This window comes from Ascaphus truei, chromosome 9 (assembly GCF_040206685.1).
Source record: "Ascaphus truei isolate aAscTru1 chromosome 9, aAscTru1.hap1, whole genome shotgun sequence".
Taxonomy (NCBI): Eukaryota; Metazoa; Chordata; class Amphibia; order Anura; family Ascaphidae; genus Ascaphus; species Ascaphus truei.
The window spans coordinates 25,760,555-25,781,261 of NC_134491.1; the positions used below are offsets into that span (position 1 = coordinate 25,760,555).

General features: G+C 47.5%; 1 protein-coding gene across 4 annotated transcripts in view; it reads right to left on the reverse strand.

Moving 5' to 3' along the window:
• Nucleotides 1–431: 431 nt before the first annotated feature.
• Nucleotides 432–20,707, reverse strand: part of NAV1 (neuron navigator 1) — an 88,643-nt gene continuing 68,367 nt past the window's right edge. For 3 of the 4 annotated variants that reach the window (XM_075613959.1, XM_075613957.1, XM_075613960.1), the window contains 11 exons: nucleotides 11,302–11,455; nucleotides 11,090–11,184; nucleotides 10,779–10,874; nucleotides 8,190–8,355; nucleotides 7,690–7,925; nucleotides 7,243–7,397; nucleotides 5,749–5,820; nucleotides 5,375–5,571; nucleotides 4,925–5,043; nucleotides 4,600–4,797; nucleotides 432–4,352 (listed from right to left, as the gene is read on the reverse strand). In XM_075613959.1, coding sequence (XP_075470074.1) covers nucleotides 4,257–4,352; nucleotides 4,600–4,797; nucleotides 4,925–5,043; nucleotides 5,375–5,571; nucleotides 5,749–5,820; nucleotides 7,243–7,397; nucleotides 7,690–7,925; nucleotides 8,190–8,355; nucleotides 10,779–10,874; nucleotides 11,090–11,184; nucleotides 11,302–11,455 — 1,584 coding nt within the window. In that variant the 3' untranslated portion in view covers nucleotides 432–4,256. The remainder of the gene's footprint in view (nucleotides 4,353–4,599; nucleotides 4,798–4,924; nucleotides 5,044–5,374; nucleotides 5,572–5,748; nucleotides 5,821–7,242; nucleotides 7,398–7,689; nucleotides 7,926–8,189; nucleotides 8,356–10,778; nucleotides 10,875–11,089; nucleotides 11,185–11,301; nucleotides 11,456–20,707) is intronic. The other variant, XM_075613958.1, reaches the window with a different exon arrangement.

Consider the following 20,707-nt stretch of genomic DNA (forward strand, 5'->3'; position numbering starts at 1 on the left):
GTAATAAGTTCTACCGTGGGAGATCACCTTCAGTTCCTGGAGCCTACAGCAGATGGAGGCGCTGCACTGTTAAAGAGATATGTGGGGTATGAACCCCAGAAGCCTGGTCCTCTGTCCCCACAACCATCGGCGGACGACTCAGCCCTCCTGTTGCCAGCAGGTATATGCACCATGCACCCTGTAATGGCCCCTATCTGCGATTGGGTGGGGGAAACACCGCTACGTTTAAAATGGATTATTTCTCTGGAAGTTTCTTCATTAGCTGCTGTGACCGCAGACTCATATTGTCCCGTACTCCATTTATACCGCATGGTTTTTTCATTGTTGTTCCAGTGACACCTTGTGGTCGCTATGTGAGTTTTTAGGGGTGTGGGCGGCAGTCGTATTTTAGGTGGCACATTAACAAAAAGAAAAAAACAGTACCAGTGAGGGAAGGTTTCCACAGTACAACTTTATAAATACATCTAAAAAATGCCAACGTGCTACGTGTACACCAGACTGTCCCCTCCCACCACACCCCGACTTACAGACGTTAGGGACCCGAGCCACGGATCACAGAAAATGGCCACTGTACAGAGAGGGGGAGGGGTGGGGCCTTATGGGGAAGACCCGTCTAGACAAGGCCGCTGATGTCCTGGAGGTTGTGTGAAGCACCATGTTTAAGATTCTCCCGTGGCAGCAAAAGCGGTTTTAGCCCTGGGGGGAAAAAATGGCATCCGAGTGTTTAAAAACCACGGAATTCAGCAAAAAAAAAAACAAAAAAGTTTCACGTTTTTTTTTCCTTTCAGGAATTTGATTTGAAATTTTTATTTGCAAATCAGTTCTCTCCACGTGATCTGTGTCAGACGTGTGAGCGCTGTCATGTACTGAACGGGGGTCTGTCAAACGTGTGAGCGCTGTCATGTACTGAACGGGGGTCTGTCAGACGTGTGAGCGCTGTCATGTACTGAACGGGGGTCTGTCAGACGTGTGAGCGCTGTCATGTACTGAACGGGGGTCTGTCAGACGTGTGAGCGCTGTCATGTACTGAACGGGGGGTCTGTGTCAGATGTGTGAGTTCTGTAAAGTGATGTAGTGTGGAGTTCCTATTGCTCCATATAACTGTTCCCTATAACTCTTATTGCTCCATATAACCACCCCTATAGCTCCTGCTATTGCACCATATAACCATTCCGAGTACTCCCTATTGCTCCATATAACCGCCCCTATAGCTCCTGCTATTGCACCATATAACCATTCCGAGTACTCCCTATTGCTCCATATAACCGCCCCTATAGCTCCTGCTATTGCACCATATAACCATTCCGAGTACTCCCTATTGCTCCATATAACTTCTCCTATTACCCCACATAACTGTTCTCTAGAACCGCGGTGCGCAAGATTGTCTGCGGGGGGCGCGGGGTTTACAAAGGCCCCGCAAACTTCCTGAAGGCACTTAAATTAAGTGTCGGGGAAGCGGCAAAGGCCTCTGTAAACCTCACTTACCGTGGCTCAGGCGGCTTCTGGAGATGCGTTGCCATACCAAATGACAACGCGAAGTCATGTGATGTCACATTGTCATGGCAACATGACGCCGAGGTAAGAGGGGGGGCAGGGGGGCGCAAGGAAAGATTGCACTCCCCTGCACTTGAACTATTGTTTCATATAACTGCTCCCTATAGCACCTTTTATTGCTCCATAGAACTGTTACCTCCAACTCCTAGATCCTCATATAACCGCTCCCTATAACTCCTTTTCACCCCATACAACCCCCCATACATGTAGCATTTATGTACCTCACCCTTGCACAGCAGTTTTTAGGGCAACATGTTTGGGTGCATTTCCTCCGGTTTCATTTTTTTAAAATGCATTTTTTGCTGAATTCCGCCCAGGCTCTCATCTCCGTGCCACTCCACTCTCCCCGTGTGCCCCCCTCACCCGTCTGCTGCCAACAGGGCGGGAGACTTGCATATGTGGAAGGCCGGGCACCGACCCCTCCCTCCCCCGTCAGCGCAGCGAAGGTTCAGGTTTTTTTTTTTTTTTTTTGCTCCTGGATGTCAAGAGTTAAACAGAGAACAGAGAAGAGAGACAGAGAGGGCGGGAGATATAACAGGGGAGAGAAAATGAGGGACTGAGGGCGAGGAACAGAGGAAACGTGAGCGAGGAGGAGCGCACAGGAGGGAAGCACGGACAACTCGCGCTCTGTTCAGCAAGTCTGCCTCCTCCTGTTATAACCCATTCAGTGTTAAAGGGGCCAGCAGTGCATGGGCAATGCAGAGCACGGAGAGCCGTGTGTACCTAGAACAGAGCCAGCTCTAGACACACTGCTGCGCACGCAGACAGATAAACACCTCTGCACGCACACTGCTCTGCAGATACACAATGCTCCGCGTTGTGTTACCGCCCCCCAGGCCCCAGCACTGTTAAATCCGTAAATAGGCCAACCTTGCAGTGAGCACCGAGGAGTATTTAATACCGTCCTGCTGGGCCGGAGGCGAGATCCTGCATCGCATGGCACAGCACACTGGCACATCCATTTCTGCAATGCGATGGAGGCTTTCCTCTCATCACCCCAGCAGTGAGCACCAGATTTCAGCACCGAGGTCCCGCACCCAACAACAGTCCGTGGGAAGCAGCATGGCCAGGCGGGGGTCAACCACAACCCTGTACGCGTGCAGAAAGCGCTCAGTCAAGTAACACCTTTCCCTATATACTGGACCCACACAGGAGAGCTTAATGCCTCCTCTGCCAGAGGGACCCGCAACGCATTGCAGAGCAAAAATAATAATACCCGACTGAGCATTAAGAATACCGGGTGGAGCAATGCGTAGCTCTGGGTATTACATGACTGTATATTTGAATGCCAAGCAATACTGGGTCTGCAAGGGAAATAATAGGAGGGGGCAATGCTGCTTTATAAGAGTGACACTCGTCTCTCTCCATGGCACCAGAAGGGTTAAGAAAAGGTGACCCTTTACTCCGCTGTCCAATTATTATGAATTCTCCGCCTGTTATCATGAAATCTTTGCATAATATAATGCTCTGCTTTTTATCATTAACGCTCTGTATGTTGGTATAATGCTCTGCACAGTATTTTAATGCTCTGCATTTTATAATGCGTTGCACAGTATTTTAATGCTCCACATGGTATTATAATGCTCCGCATAGTATCATTAACGCTCTGGATGGTGCTAGTTTATTATTATAAAACTCCTCAAGGTGTCGCTGACCCCTCTGGCACAGAAAGGGTTAAAAATAAAACAAACATAAATAGTGCATAAGGCTGACCCCAACTCTCTCCCCCTCCCACCCCCACCCCCCCCAGAAATCCCATGGAGACCCCACAGATCACATAGCGGGAAGATCTTCGGTACGATGATTGGCACATGCATGTTAACGGGAGCATCGTGGAGGGTGGGAGGGGAGAGCGGGGGACTCGAGATGATGCTCTGCGGGGTGATGGGATCCCCTATCCTGGACCCGAGTTTATAGGATACAGTGACACTCACTGGTTGCCTGAAATACCCGCTAGGCATCAAGGATTGAAAGACGCGAGGATGGCAAGCACCAGTGGGCACATATGGCAAAAAAGGGATGGGCACCTTTGAGCGGACATGGGGTTCTCTCTCCCCTCCCCTAATCCTTGGCACCTGATGAGCTCTCCCTCAGTGACATCAGAGCTATCTTTACCTCTTGTAGGCCCCTCCGATGCTGAGCCAGGTTTAGGAAGTACAGTTATAGGATTAACAGTCTTAGGATAGGACCCCCTATTGTCCACTAGCTTCAATGTCTCCTGGTTGTCATTACCTTGGCAACGAGGCCACCCCATGTGAAGATTCCACAGGAAGAGAGAAATGAGGTCCAGAGAAGGATTCAGGTTCCGGATTATGGGGGAAAAGAGAAACCCTATAACATTCACCATTCCCCCAAACCTGTCCTGTGCACCAGCCAGGGAGGGGGGGGAAGCCGCCATCTTTAAAAAATAACAAAACACGCCCCCCTGATTCAGTCTGTCGGATGCTTCCCCCCTTTCCCAAATTAAGGTGGTGTTATTTAGTAAAAGTGAATTAACAAGGATAATGAGGCAAGCCGAGTCCAGACTCCGTTCCATGAATAAGAGGAGCTCTGCTGTTACTTGCAGGGCCAACATCCTCTCTCTGTGATGTGCCGACAGCAGCGTCCACCTGTGACACCCTCCCAGGATGCAGTGAGAGGTGGGCTGGGTGTGTGCTGGGCAGGTCACTTTGTAGGGTGGCAGCGTGCCTGGCTGTGCTCCCTCAGATGGTGGAGGTGAGGTCACTGTCACACAGCGTCTCTCTGTCTGGGGACTCGATAAAGTTGGCGGATTCTTGAAGTTTTAAGAGCATCGCCATCTGGGGAGGGGGCACAGGATATGTAAATGAGGGCAGAAGTGGTGCCAGCCTACTCTTCACTCACACACAACAGCAGTGCCAGCCTCTCCCTTACACAGCGGCAGTGCCAGCCTGACATACACAGGGGGAAGTGCCAAACATCTACCTCCCCCCCTCAAACACACACAGCAGGTAGTGCCAGCCTCACAGTGGGCAGTGCCAGCATCACCATCACACAGCAGTCAGTGCCAGGCTCTCAGTGTCATACCAGGGGGTCTGTCTCCAGGGATGTAGGGGGCGAGTCCTTGATGCTGTCCTCTCCGGGGGGTGACACAGAGAGGTGTGTGCCCACGCTGGGTTGGGGCAAGTGTAACAGCTTGGATTGGTCTTGTTGTGCCAGAGGCCAAGGAAGAGTGTCTCTCACCCATTCCACAGGGTCCTCCCAAGGCGTCTTGTGCCCGTGGACCTGCAAGAAGTATGGGAGAGTGTATATACTTTGATCATTGCTGCTCTGGTGGGCATTAGGGCTGCATAATACCTTGATCTCATCCTTGGCTACCTCATGTGCTGGGGGTATTAGGAAAGTACATTACCTTGATTCCGTCCTTGGCCCCCTCCTGCAGGTACGGGATTATAGAGTTGTTCCACAGGTCAATGAACCACACGCGAAAATCCTCAATCCCGATTGGACAAGACAAGAAGAAGCATGGACCTGAGAGGGGTGGGGAGGAGAAACAAATCAGGTGATAGAGGAGGCCATCCAGGGGGGGAAAGAAAATCATGGGATGGCGTTGCCATGGGAAGACAGACCAATCCGGTGAGAGGACGAAAGGATGGGGGGGAGGAGACACTAATCCGTTGATAGAGAGCAGCCCCCCCTGTCCTGATCCCACCCCTGAGGTGCCTAGTGCAGATGTGTATAGGATATAGAGAGGGGAATCTGTATCCAGTTATATACCTATGAGGAGTTTCAAGGTACTGTAAATAGGGGTGCGGATTGCTGTTTATATTGGGGTGTTTTATATATTGGTGGGTGTTTATACCTATGAGGAAGTCCGGAGTACTGTGCTGCTCCAGAAAGGTGTGCAGATGGTACCAGAGGCGCGGCACCCAGTCCAGCACCCGCAGGAGATCCCCGTGTCCCGTCCCGATGCCGCCTTCTGACTCCAATAGCTTTCTGCGCAGATACCGGCTCAGGAACCCATTAGCCGGCTCCACATTATTAGAAAAGGTCAACATCCTGCAGGGGGTATAGTGACACTGAGAATCTGTGGGGGTATATTGTGATATTGAGTTCTTATGCTATCCTTGGGGGGGGGGGTGCCCGTCCTCTCCCTTAACTAACTCCCCCTGGATGACCACTCCCCCCTACTCTGCGCTAGTTCATTGCATCTGCCCCCCATCTGCCCTCTGTTACCTGAAGCTAAGGTGCAGGCCGTGGTTCGGACTCGTCTTCACTGGTTGATTGGTCGTCCCAATGATGTAAGGGCTGCAGGGGGTGGGACAAAGGGGTGATATGGAGTTTAGAAGCCGGGAAGCCGCGCTTGTTCTGTCAACTGCTGAATCAAGTAGTAGCTGGGTTTTCGGCTTGTCAAGATTATATATATATATATATATATATATATAACAAAAGAGAAATACATCGCTCACCTAGTAATGTCCTAATCTAAATAAAACATAATAATATTGTAAGGTGCATAAGGAGTAGTAATTAACATATACAGATATGATCCAAGGGATCCAAAGTAATTATTGCACTCAATACCTAATGTAGGGATCTTTCGGGACTATAATAGCCCTTCAGATATTATCTGATTGGCAAATCAGAAATGATCAAATGGACCAGCAAATATAGTCAAACCGAAAAAAATAACATTTTATTGCATCCAAAATCTATAATATATACAATCAAATGAAGTATTTACAATGAAAAAATGCATAAAATTCCTTTATGTGTCATGGTGACATGAACAAGGTTAATCCGTCATCTCTATCCGAACATTGTATATAGTACTGTATATAGCATTAATAATGCTTATTGATGGATTTATAGTTAACTGAATAAAATTGTAAGGAGAATTTAGAGTGAATGGGTAAGTAGTGAATCATTTCCTCCCATGCTGTGTTCTAGTGTGCAATACTGATTGGTTATAATGTCAATATAATATGTATATAATAGGCATATGTACCAGCATGGCAGTACAAATCTACAAAAACACCAATCACCCAGACATAAAGGTAGATGTTAAATGCAAAACGAACTGTGTTAATATGCAGGGTACCTTGAGGAAGGTCCTTTTTGAGCCCCGAAACGTTGGTTTTGGTGTCCTGCGTTATCTTTAATACAGTTTTTTTCTATATCACTGTGTGCTGTCTCTCTGTCACCGGACCAGTTCTGGCTACTCTGGTAACTATACATGATATATATGCATAGCCAGTATAACCAACTCCACACTGAGTAGACCCATTAAGGTAGAAACGGCTGTCTGTGGGTGGGTTTACTGGCTATGCATCTTAACCCTGGCTGTGCTCAAAGCTGTGACCATGCAGCAAGCATAAGCTTTATAGAGAACCATGTTAAAAATGGTTTTGAAGCAAAAGGTGGCACTGTGTGCTCATTTGTATGTCATTTCCCAGAATCCCTTGCTGCAGTGGAAGTGCTGTGTGCTGGGTGATCATGGTGAAAGGCAGGGGTTGCAGACCTATCTAAGACATGCAAATGAGCATACAGTTATATTTCCATTATATATATGTGTGTGTGTGTGTGTGTGTGTGTGTACACACATACATACAGTGTAGGTTTATATAGTTTTGTGTTTAGTGCAGTTGTGTGGCACTGTGCATCTGTGTAATTGTGTGTCAGTGTATAGTTGTGTATCTGCGTGTAGTTGTATAGCATGTTGACTCTCACCACTTGTGGTACTTGCAGGTCAGGGCCCCATTCACCAGCTCACTGATGGTTCCGCCCTCACTCACATCGTCCAATAAGATCACTAGAGGCACCTCACACGGCCCGGTGTCTCGGTCAATCTGGTTGGCTAGGTTGGACATGTACAGCTGCAGGTCCTGAGGGGGAAGGTGGAGTCACATGACCAAATGCCTCTTCAGGGCAAACGCCAAGCCTGATCAAATCCTACTGTTGCTGTCCCAAGCCCACCTCAATGACTGTAGCTCCATTGCCATGATCACAGGCCCCACCCCAAAGATTAATTTTGTCTAAGTCCAGTCCCTGTGCCCCAAGACCTTCCCTCTGCATCCCAGGACTGCTGGTGCATGTTGACATTGCCCTTGCTGGCGCAAACCTCTCCAACCCAGACCTTCCCTCTTCCCCCCCCCCCCCCCAGGCCCTGCACCTGACCTTGCAGGACTGCTGGTGCATGTTGAAGACGGTGACGATGCCTTCGCTGACCTCACGTCCAGACCTCTCCACCAGGTATTCAGCCAGCCTGTGCGTCAAGAAACTCTTCCCCGTACCGCTCGGACCAGACAGAAGCAGCCGGCGGTGCTTGAGCAGCAGACTGACATAATGCTGCAGCATTGGCTTGGGGATGAGAGACTCAAACACAAGCAGATCCACGCACCTTTCTTTTAGGCCTGCGGAGAGACGGGGGAAGAGAGTAAGAGAGATGGGCGGGGGGGGGGGGGGGGAGGGTGCAAGAGAAGGGGGGAGGCAAGAGAAGAGATGGGTGGTAAGTGGGGGCAACGGAGGTGGTGGGGAAAGAGGGAGGGTGGCAGAGGGGATGAAATAGAGGGGTTGGAAGGAGATAGAAGAATGGAAGGAGGGGGGGAATAGAGAGGGATGGAAGAGTCTTCTCTCCTTGCCTTAGCGTTGCCAGTAGCTCTACCTCCCACACATACCTTTGAGCTGCACAGTGATGTTACTGCTTCCCCGCAGGCTTCGGGAGGGCGGGGTCTCAGGGGCCTCTGTGTCCAGCGCTCTCTTTACATGTCCTAGGCTGTATCCACTCACAGACTCCCTGCCCAGCCCCAGTGTGGAGCCTGGGTCCACCTGACTCACATAGTCCTAGACGGAGAGAGGGGTGGAGTCAATGTATACCAAGAGTAAGGGGGGGAAAGAGGGGAGAGGCTGGAGTCTGTATATATTGGGAGAGAGAAAGTATTTAGTGAGGTGGAGAGGAGAGAGATGGGGGAAGTCAGTATATACTGAATGAGGAGGGAAAGGGGGTGGGTGGAGTCAGTATATACAGAGAGGGGGAGAGGAGAGAGGGAGACTCAGTATATACTAAGGGGGGAGAGAGCATGGAATCAGTACTGAGAAAACGGGGAGAAGAGAAAGGGGAAGTCAGTATATACAGAGAGTGAGGGGGAGAGGAGTGGGGATCAGTATATACAGAGAGTGATGGGGAGGACCAATATATATAGAGAGAGGGGGGATAGGACGGGATGTCAGTATATACTTCAAAAGAGAATGGGGGGGGCAGTATATACCGAGAGTGAGGGTGAAGAGGATTGGGGTGTCCAGTATATACTGAGGGGGTGAGGAGGCGAGAGGGGTGTCAATATATACTGAGAGTGAGGGGAAGGAGGAAAAATGGGGGCCAGTATATACTAAAAGTGGGGGGAGAAGAGAGAGGGGTCAGAATATACTAAAATTAATGGGGGAGAAGTGAGAGGGTAGAATCGGAGTATAAGGAGAGTGAGGGGCAGAGAAGTTGGGGGGAGTACATATATACTTAGAGAGAGGGGTAGGACAGAAAAGGGGACATAATATGTTGAGAGTGACGGGAAGACTGTATATATTGAGAGAGGAGGGAGAGGGAGTCTGTATATACTGAGTGAGAGGAGAAAGGGTTATCTGTATATGTTCAAAGTGATGGCTGGGGGAGGCTGTATATACTGAGTGAGAGGAGGGTAGAGAGGGGATGTTAGTATATACTGAGAGAGGAGGAGTCAGTATATACTGAGAGAGAGGCCGAGAGGAGAGAAAAGTAGGTCAGTATATATACAAAGGGAGGAGTGAGAGAGGGGGAGAGCAAAATCTGTAAATACAGTACTAGGAGGGGGAAGAAGAATAGAGGTGTACATAGTATATACGGAGAATGAGGAATAACCAGTATATACTGATAGTGGGGGGAAGGGGGGGGGGAAAGAAGGGGCCAGTTTATACAGGGTGAGAGGGGTGGAGAGGTAAGAGGGGGTGGAAGGAGCTGGTAAATACTGTGAGAGAGAAGGGGATTCAGTATATACTGAGGGTGGGAGAGAAGAGGGGAGAATCAGTATATACTGAGGGAAAGAGAGGAGAGAGGGGGCAGTATATACGGAGAGTGGTGGTCATTATGTACTGAGAGAGGGGGAAAGGAGAGGAAAGAGTAAGTATAGTAGAGTGAGGGCGAAGAAAATATATGTGAAGAGTGAGTGGACGACAATATATATAATATGGAGAGTGAGTGGGCAAGGAGAGGGACGGAATCAGTCAGTATATACTGAGAGTGAGTGGAAGAGGGGAGAAGCGCGAGTCCATATTTACGGAGTGAGAGAGGAGAGAGCCAGCATATGTTTTGAGTAAGGGGGCAGAATATACGGTGAGATTGCAGTAAAATGTGAGTGTATATATACTGCGAGAGACGGGGAGTCAGGTTTATATTGAGATGGGGTGGGAGTCAGTATATACTGAGAAAGGGGTCAGAATATACTGAGCGAGGGGAGAATCTGTATATACTGAGAGAGAGGGGGGACTTGGTATATACTGAGAGAGGTGGAAGTCAGTACATACAGAGGGGGGCAGTATATACTGATAGAGGAGGGGGTCAGTATAAACTGAGAGAAAGGGGGGGGTCAGTATTTACTGAGGGAAGGGAGTCAGAATATACTGAGGGGGTGGAGGGGACAGTATATGCTGAGACAGGGAGGAATCAGTATATACTGAGACAGGGGGGAGTCAGAATATACTGAGGGGGTGGAGGGGACAGTATATGCTGAGACAGGGGGGGAGTCAGAATATACTGAGAGAGAGGGGGGCATGAGGTAGAATTGGGGGAGTCAGTATATACTGAGACAGGGGGGAGTCAGAATATACTGAGAGAGAGGGGGGAATGAGGTAGAATTGGGGGAGTCAGTATATACTGAGACAGGGGGGAGTCAGAATATACTGAGAGAGAGGGGGGAATGAGGTAAAATTGGGGGAGTCAGTATATACTGAGACAGGGGGGAGTCAGAATATACTGAGAGAGAGGGGGGAATGAGGTAGAATTGGGGGAGTCAGTATATACTGAGACAGGGGGAGAGAGGCAGGCTATCACAACTCTGATGAAGATAGGAGAAGACATGGAGATATGAAGAGTAAAAGAGAAAAGTACAAGTGGAAGAGAGAAGAGTGCAGTTGGAAAGTGGGGTGCAGTTGGAAAGTGGGATGCAGTTGGAAAGTGGGGTCCAGTTGGAAAGTTGGGTGCAGTGGGAGCGGGCCCCAGTGCATAATTCCCCCAGTACCTGGAAGGTTTGGCACACAGCATCATCCAGGCTTTGCCAGTCGGCCTTGACAGCGATCTTCACATAACCGAGGAGGAACTCCTGCTGCTTCAGGTCCTGCAGGGACACAGAGATGTGTGTCTGAGTCTGGCATTGCCTGTGCAGTGTATATGTGCACATGTGGCTCGCATTGCCCATGTGGTGAGAGGGTAGCAGTGCCGTGCAGTGTTTTAGAGGCTGATAGTGCCCGAGCTGTGTGTGAGGCCAGCACTGCCCACTGTGTGTAAGGGATGCTGGCATTGCACGTGCTGTGTGGCACAGGCCGGACTCACCCCCTTGATGATGTGCTGAGGGGGCATTCTGATTACAGTGCGGAGCGTCACCTCACGCTGTAGGGACCCATTCACCCCATCCATGGGAGAGAGATCTGCAATAGAGACCACAATGTCAGACATGCCAACAGGAATAACTTCTAGGAATCCTGTACGTGACACCCACTAATCCCACCAGAGGGAGATACCAATGACCCTATTCATATTGGTACCTGTGTCTGCTGATGCAGAGATGCCCAGAGACTGTGTAAGGGACAGTGTCAGAGAGCGGCGGGGGGAGGGGCATGAAGCACTGCCCGCGGGCATGGTGGGGGCTGGAACCACCTTCAGACGGTCATTTTCAGCCTTCAGGAGGTCGACTTCCAGCTGGAGAGAAAAAGAAAGAGAGAGTGAAAGAGAGGGGGAGAAGGACAGAGAAAGAGGGGGAAGAAAGAGATGGGGGTGAGGGAGAGTTCAGCTGTTTCAGACGAGCTGCTAACTTATATGAACCATATACCATTTTAATGAGCCAATTAAAAAAAAAAATAATAATAATAATCATAGTCCCGGGATGGAAAAAATCCCACCCGTCAATCAACACCAGGAACCGGCATTAGCACGGCGTCCATTCATGCTAGATGGGGCGTACGTTGTAGCAGGTCGCGACAGTGACTGACAACTCTGCCCCTCTTACTCTGGTGAGGCAAAAATCCTAAGCAATTAGCCAAAGCTGTCCCTGGAGGGAGGGGGTAAAGAGGGTATGGGGGGGGAGGGGGTAAAGAGGGTATGGGGGGGGAGGGGGGCGTGTCTAGCACTTTTCAAATCCAATAGACTGAGCAGAAAAAGAGCTCACACGCCAAGAAACAGATCAAAAACCACATATTAAGAAAAGACACAAACCGAGCTGATTTTACCTGCAAAGAGGAAAATAAATTAAAAATAAACATACTTTTGTAAACTGAGCACTCTGTGAGCTGGCACGCTGCAATGTGCAAATCATAAATGGCACATTCACAAAGGCCCAGATTCACTAAATGGTGCAAAGCTTTAGCGCACCTTACCATGGGTGCCGGAAGACCTACTAATCTTCCGTATGTCAATCACAATCGCTTGGCGTGGCCGTGAGCAGGCCCCCGGGCGTGAACGGAAGTGGAGGATACTCAATTTATGTTCCGATTGCGAACCCCCCCCCTAGAAAACGTGCAACGTGTTTATTAATGACCTTGAGGCTGACAGAGAGCAAAGTCTACATCTTTGCTGATGACACTAAATTGTGTAAGGTAGTAGATAGAATCAGAGCTGGATGCAATTTCTCTCCAGAAGGACTTAGAGAGACTGGAAACTTGGACAGGTAAATGGCAGATGAGGTTTACTACAGATACATGTAAGGTTATGCATTTGGAAAAAAGAATAAACAGGCGACTTGCAAATTAAATGGGGATAAATTGGGGGAATCCTTGATGGAGAAGGATTTAGGAGTGCTTGTAGACAGCAGGCTTAGCAATAGTGCTCAGTCATGTAGTAGCTGCAAAGGCAAACAAGATCTTATCTTGCATTAAACGGACAATGGATGGAAAGGAAGTAAACATAATTATGCCCCTTTATAAAGCATTAGCAAGACCACACCTTGAATATGTGAAAGCTTTTTGTTTGCCTTCCTCTGGATCAAAATACTGTAAGTGTGGCTCCAGGCTAAAGTATCTATCATCTAAATTTAGCATAGGTTGAACTTGATGGATGTATGTCTTTTTTCAACATCATCTACTATGTAACACAACACAATAAAAGCTCCCAAAGAGGTGACAACCATCTCACCGTCACTCATAACCTAAACCAGCAAAAAGGGGAGGCCGTGGCACGGTGCCGAGCAAATCCCAGCAAGGCCAGAGACAGAATCAAACATCAACACTACGGTCCTCAAAACAAGTCACAACCACCCACGTACGGAGAGTAACAACAGACAGCACAGACTTAGTATTATTCATTGACTTATCCGTAATAAGGATAGCAAACGACTATACCCAGACGGAAATGAGATCTGCTGCCCCACAACACAGCGAGTCCTGAATATCTTTAACAAACCAAACTTCATAGATCCCCAGATACATCTCTTGCACAAGCACCAATGACATCCAGGCCCAGCTGGAAAACATTGCAGATGAACGAACACAAGTTGCTAAGAGAGAAACACAACAGTTGCTCGCTACAAATATAAATCATGTTTACCCGGCTACTCACGAGAGATATTCCAAATTCCAACATCCAGCACATGAATACGAGATTAGACAGAAGAAGTACATCTCTCTCCCCCATGTGCATCTGACTCTGTATGACTCCATAAATATCTCAAATCTGTTTGACCACCTGCACCTCAAACAACAGGGCCTGCAATTCTATGCAAAATACATCATCCTGGGGAGAACAGCTGGACGGAGTGCAGCATACTGTACATCCTGCCCTCTGACTCCCCTTACTACAAAGCGCAATTTATTCTCCTTCCAAGCAGGAAAGAAAGGCAGCTCTCCAGATTACCAATATTGGATTTGTTAAATTGAAAACAGATCGACGTTTTGGTCCTAACCATGAACCTCTGTCAAGATCAAAGACAAAAGGTGCATGGTTAGGACCGAAACGTCGATCTGGATGAACCAAGGGAGGCTCTTTAGGTAGATACACAGAACTATATCCTGGGCAGCAGCAATCACCCACATAATCCACAACTCATCTGTGCTTTCATAGTCAAACCAGAATCACCTCTCAACCACAACCAAAGCTTGCATTATATTAAGAGATCAGACATGCCAAGCACAGCCCAACCCCTCTCCAGCCCTTGTAACCCGAAAGCCATCTACAAATGGACAAAACCGATCCTTACAAAGTATAAAGAAACAAGCAACGGCCCAGGAATCTACTCCAAAACTTAAAGAGCACAAACTACTGTATGAGCCGTAAATCTGTCATCAACAGATCCAAAAAAATGTGATCATTTGCATGTCATTACCCAGAATCCTGCAGTGGCAGCACTGTATGCTGGGCGATTATGGGGTACAGCAAGTTAGTGGACCCAAAGCATGTGAATAGGTTTAGAAGTGTACTCTGAGAACAAATGCAGTGTGAAAGTGAACCACAAAAGGACAGAATTCTTCCATCAGGACTGTGGTGTTAAGCTAAGTCCCCAGTGGTGGCTGCTGCACGCGCGCCAGGCGTCCTAGCGGTGCGTGAACAGCATAAAACTGTGATCTGTAGTCTAGGGAGCGATGGGAGGTGCGGGGGCCTGGCCAAAACAGAGGGGTGGGGGGGGGGGGGCACAGACCAGCAGCTCAAAGCGCTCCCATTGGTCCAAGCTATCGGCCCTTGTAGTGGCTCCCAGCGCACCACATGACCGCGTCGCCACACGAGAACACAATCGTGTTGTCTCCCCTGCTGGCTGACGTGCCACCGCACTGCGTGAGTCAACACACAAGAAGACACTGGGGCCTGCCTAATTGAAGTTAGTGACAGATGTGCAGCGCGCATGCCGCCACGCGCCATCGTCACCACCGGGGACCTAGCTTAAGACAGGGCTGCAGCCGGAGTCTAACACGCTTTGATATAGATGTAGCCCCCTGGGTGATGAGCTTACACACTTTCACCCTGCCCACTGGCAGGTTTTCCCTAATGTGCTGTAAACATCTGACTGGTGTGGACGTGGCAGCAGTAGCAGAGAGCTACCATTCTAGATGTGTACGAGAGATCAAGTGCCGCAGGAGGGGACCCGCAACGGCTATAAAAGCACAGTGGTACCGAAGCACCCTATTCGGAGAACGGGTCTGCAACAGGTTCAGTACACAAGCTCCCAATGTGTGCCGGCACCATCACAAGCAAACATAGCCAGGATTGGGTGGCTACTACGCCACTGACATGGACTCACACCTGCGCAGTGTTATAGGGGATTGCATAATAACCTGCATACTGTGTGTAGTGAGCTTCATCTGAGGATCACAAGGTACCAGAGTGCGTAAGACAAGTGAATTAGTTGTATCACCCGTACTGCGTTTGTATTCTTCCTGCCGTCTGACCATAGGCCACGTGTGACCCTGTAAGTAATAACAGGGATTCATGCCTCAACTATAGTCATAAGTCAGAGGGCAAAAAATAGAAGGGTTACGTTGGAGGCGCTGCTGAGATATATGTTTTCGGATTTAACACTATAAAGTTCCCCAGTTGTACGGTCAGACCTTGGCACGGTTACAGAAGTCATTAAGACGGTCGCCCCATAGTGCCTCTGCTGACATTTTGTTCTACCGCATAATGAGTGCGGCCATTTTAAGTGATTGGTGCATGTGGGACGGCCTAGATTGTGATAAGGCGCTACTTCTAACGCTCCCAGATACAACTGAAGATGCGAGTATCAATTGAATACTTGCTGCAGACCCCCCGTGGGGACGGCCCGAATTCAGGGAAACATATAATGCTACAATAAAGTGCTACTCTGAGTACAAACACAACAAAACAGTTCACTTTGTAACAGTTTAGTGGTAAGAGGTTCTATCCTACTTTCAAGTCTGGGTTACTATTCTGATACAATACAGAAGAATATACGATATACTGATTATCACAGTTCAAGTATAAATTACTATCCATCATCTTATTAGTGATGGAATACGAAGTGGCTATACGACTATATATCCAGTTCGATAATTATATGTACCATCTGTACAGATCATAAGTTTTAAGGTGCAATTTATACTATAAGATTATGCACACTACTAACTACTTGCGATCTTTTCTGGGGTGCTGTGAATATTACAGACGGTTTGTGAACAATTTCTCAGCCATAGTAAAGTCATTGACGCAAATACCCAAAGACTACATGCCACCCAGAGGACACACTATGGCTGTTGGAGCCACCAGTCAAAACTATTTAAAAATGAACGAGCCATTTGGAGACAGATGAACTTCTTCTATGTGTGAAGAAGCTTTCCAAGCCATAAAGGCCAGTCTTACAAATGTGCCCATACTCGTGTTTGCTGATACACAAAACCCTATGTTCTTTATGTAGATGCTAGGCTAGAGTGGTTAGGAGCTGTACGGTATCAAGAGCACCCTGAGGGGCCGAGACCCATGGCATTCGTAAGTCAGTGCCTTCAGAGAGGAACTACCCAGTGCACAAACTCAAATTCTGGTCATTGAAATGGGCAGTAGTGGACAAGCTGCACGACTATCTGTATGGAGCCACCTTTGTAGTGCACACAAACAATCCACTTACTTACATCCTATCATCAGCGAAGTTGGATGCCGCTGTTCACAGGTGGTTAACGGCCTTGGTTACCTAAAATTTTAGTCTGAAGTACAGACCAGAAAAACAAAACATTGATGCTGATGCCCTGTCTTGAACTCACAGAGCTGTGCAAGATATGGATGGACAATGGGAATACATTTCTGCAGATGAAGTGTGCGCATTGTGCAAGCAAATTGAGGTGCCAAGACAGATCACGACTGCAAATCGAAACCGAGTGGCTGACAGCCTGGGGATATCCCCCACTGCGTTACCCCTGGTATACTCTCACCCAGCAGAGTTAACTACTGTATGTAGAGGTTACCCTGACTAAATTGGTAGGATCTAGCACAAGCTCAATGGACAGACCCTGGTTTGAAAGAAGTGTGGTCAGCTATGAGGGACCAGAAATCGTCCAGGACAGTCATCGGAATGCACCCTGAAAGTCTACTCCTCTTAAAACAATTAGCTTATCTGGTGATCAAGAGCGAAGTGATGCTCAGAGTCGCCAAGAAGTCACAACAAACCGTAACTAAGCAACTGGTGCTTCCTTACAAGTATAGACAGGTGGTACTACATTCTCTCCATGACGATCATGGCCACCTGGGCACAGACAAGACGTTGGGTTTAGTGAAAGACCGATTCTATTCTATCGAATAATATTGCAAGAACTGTGGAAAGGTGTGTGCCTCGAAAGACTTTGCCTAGGGCTGCACCACTGACAAATATCACCAGCAGTGGACCACTGGACTTGGTCTGCATGGACTTCCTCTACATAGAGCCTTACAGAAAGAATACCAGTAATATCCTAGTGGCCATGGACCATGTCACCTTGTATGCTTAAGTATTTATGGCAAAGGTTCAAGAAGCTTCTACTGTCGCCACAGTGCTGTGGGACAAGAACTTTGTCCATTATGGATTGCCAGCTAGGATACATTCCGATCAAGGGCGGGATATTGAAAGCCGACTCATCAAGGAATCTGGGGAATAATCTGGGGCGTATCTGGGGAATAAAAAATTACAAACAATGCCGTACCACCCAAAGGGGGATCCGCAACTCGAGAAATTCAATAGGACCCTATTGAATATGATGGGCACATTAAACACTCAAGGTAAGGGAACGATGGAGTCAGCATGTGCACCTCCTGGTACATGCGTATAACTGCACCCTGACTCTACAGGATATTCTCCATATTACTTGATATTTGGACAGGAGGCTCTATTACCCATCGACCTGTGTTTTGGAGTGGCGGAAGAAGATGGCACATCCCCGACTAATTACATACAGTATTTACAGAGGTTCAAGGAAAAGTTGCAATAAGCCTATAGGTTGGCCACTACTGCTGCAGATATGAACAATCAGGGAAATAAAAGCTATTATGACAAAAGAGTACACGGGCCAGAGCCACAAGTGCATGACAGAGTCCTTATCCTAAATCTGGGTATACCCGGCAAACACAAAATAGCACATCGCTAGAAACCAGAGCCTCATGTAGAGAAACTACAAGGACTTCTAGTATATCAAGTAAGGCCAGAAAAAGGAGGTGGGCCAGCGAGCAACCTGCATAGGAATTATCTTCTGCCAATAGGTCAGTTAGTGTGATACCCTGAGAAACAAACTATTCCAGGAATAACAAGTCAACTTAGGAGAAGTGATCGACTAAACCGTGTGCAGGGTCCTGGAGATAGCCCACCAAACCACTGTAAGCAGGATAGTGATGAAGAGTCAGATAAAGATGAGGGGTAGCAAGGAGGGAGAATGTTAGGACACTATCGAATATCCTGGATCAAGAAGAGCAGCATTCTCCTCAAGAAGGGTCCCCAATGCGACCAGCAGGGCTGCAGGACAGAGAAAGAGATGTTATTATTGAGTTAGATCCCGAAGCATTCAATAGAAGAATTCAGTCCACTGAGTCCCATTGAGCAGGATAGCAAAACTGAAGATGCAGTAGTGCTAGCTAGTTGTGCACCCCCCTCAAGGGTAGGGTCTGCAGAACACAATCCACCACTACCCGTGTTTAAAATCACCCCACCCAGTCTGTATTATTGATCTCTGGTATGTTAACCAATTGAATCATCTATAACCCCGTTTAATAGCATCACCCCCACCCTGTCTGTATTATCGATCTCTGGTATGTTTAGATTAGCAAACTTGATTTGTTAATTGTGTACTGTTAATAGTCCAAATTGTAACAGGCAGATTTATTGGGGGGAGGTCACGTGACTCTTGTATAACTTTGAAATGACTAAAGGGAAGCATTAGCAGGGTAGCATTACCATCTTAAGAGTGCTGCATCTTCAAGTGACCATCTTTAAGAGAATATGCAGTTAGACTGTAGTTGGACTAGAGGTGCACTGGGGACTGCATCTTTCTGCAAACTCTTCTACACAAGGCAGCAAACAATGAGTTTATCTGACCACACTATTATCCCATGCTTGTTAGCCTGCACATTTAACCATCCCTGTACACTTTATTTGCTGCAGCCTCTACCAACAGTTGTCTGCACACAACTACCTCTCCCGTCCCCCAAATCCATGTGCAATCCCTGAACAGACCCTAGCATTGCAAATGCAGCACGCTTTCCGTGGCACTAACTTGGCACTAACTTGGCTTACAACAGATTCATGTAAAGTTACCTACCTTTGGATAATGAGCATATTTATCTCAACTCTGTTCTTCAATGTGACTCAACTGAAATATTATTTTCTCTATCCAGTACAAACTCCTCCCTCCTGGCTACACCCAACATCATCATATACCATGAATTACTCAAAAGCCTTGCATTATCAACTGAATGTTGGTGGAGAACTCTGAAAACCAGTACAGTTCTAGGAAAGATAGAGAGGATGAGAGGAGATGGGGTGCTATTTTATATTGAAGACACTTTACAATTTACGCTGCTAAATTGCCCCCCAAGCCTACCCTCTTTTGAAATCCTAGTTGGCAAAATTTGCCTCCCCTTTTCTAAGCCTGTTCTTATTGCTGCCATCTACTGCCCCCCTAAAGCCCCACTACAATCCCTGGCTGATATCACCCAGTTTCTTGGCTTAATTTCCTCTCTGAACGAAAAGAGTGAGCTGTTAGTTCTTGGGGATTTCAACTACAATTGGCTTGACCCTAAAACCAACAAAATCCAAAACACAACTCATGTCACTTAACCTAACCCAACTAATTTCCCAACTCACACAGACAAACCTGATATCTCACAACCATTCCTTGCTAGACTAGATTCTTCCCTCTAGACCAAGCAGAATCCAATCCTCTGGTATCCTACCTGACATTTTCAGTGACCATGCAATAGAGTACTGTGTAAGGAAAATCAGACCACCCCAATCAAGTCCTAAAGGTCTACTCACAAGAACATTTAGAAACTTTAACTCAACAGTTTCTGCTAATCTTATCAACTGCCCTTGGTACAGAATCAACAGATGCCTGCGAAATATGTGTAGAAAACATACAAGGCACGCAAAAGCCCAATATTACGCTGACAATCTTCACCAGAATACATCAAATCCAGCAAACTTCTGGAAAGTTATCAACAATGTATTCCATCTTTCTAGCCATCAACAACCATGTAATATCATAAAGGATGATATTACTCTGACGAATCCCACTGACATTGCAAATGCATTCAATGAATACTTTGTGGGGTGTGCTACTAACTTATTAGCGAATCGCAGCCCAAACTACAAATAAGAAGCTCAATCTGGGAGTACCGCTTCTGCCCCACACTCTCTCAACACTGCCCACAATTTTCAATTTGTCCCAGTATCTGAAGAGGAGATTACAAAAGTGCTCCAGCCATTGCCAAACCGCTTGCTTCCCTAATCAACTCTATTTTGTCTGCAGGCCATATCCCTAAGAGCTAAAAAAAACTGACAGAGTTGTCCCAAACTTAAAAAGTGGGGACAAAAGTGTGAACAAAATCACAGTCTCAAACTACAGGCCAATCTCTCTTCTCCCAATACTATCCAAAATCATGGAAAAATGTGCTCACTCCCAATTAAGCGATTACTATACCAATGTTACCATTGAGTGATCAGGCTGTGAGTTAACAGGAGAGCGAGCTGACTTAAGACTGACAACACGGGGGATTCGTGAAGTCCAGGAGAAGGCGTTGGTAAAAGCACAGATTCTCTCCAATGAACATAGCAACACTACTTTTGTAAGTTGATTACTTTTAAACCCTTTTGAGCCGTCTGTTGGTGCTTGTGGCTGCGCAATGGTTTATTTTCCCTTGTATATTCCACTGCAGGAGGAATTTTGAAACACCAGCTAGCAATTGATCCACCACTCCGTTTGCAATTGGAACATTAGGAGAACTTTCCCATTCTATATGGACATTACATTGGACTATTGTTGTTATCTCTAGCGCCGGGTC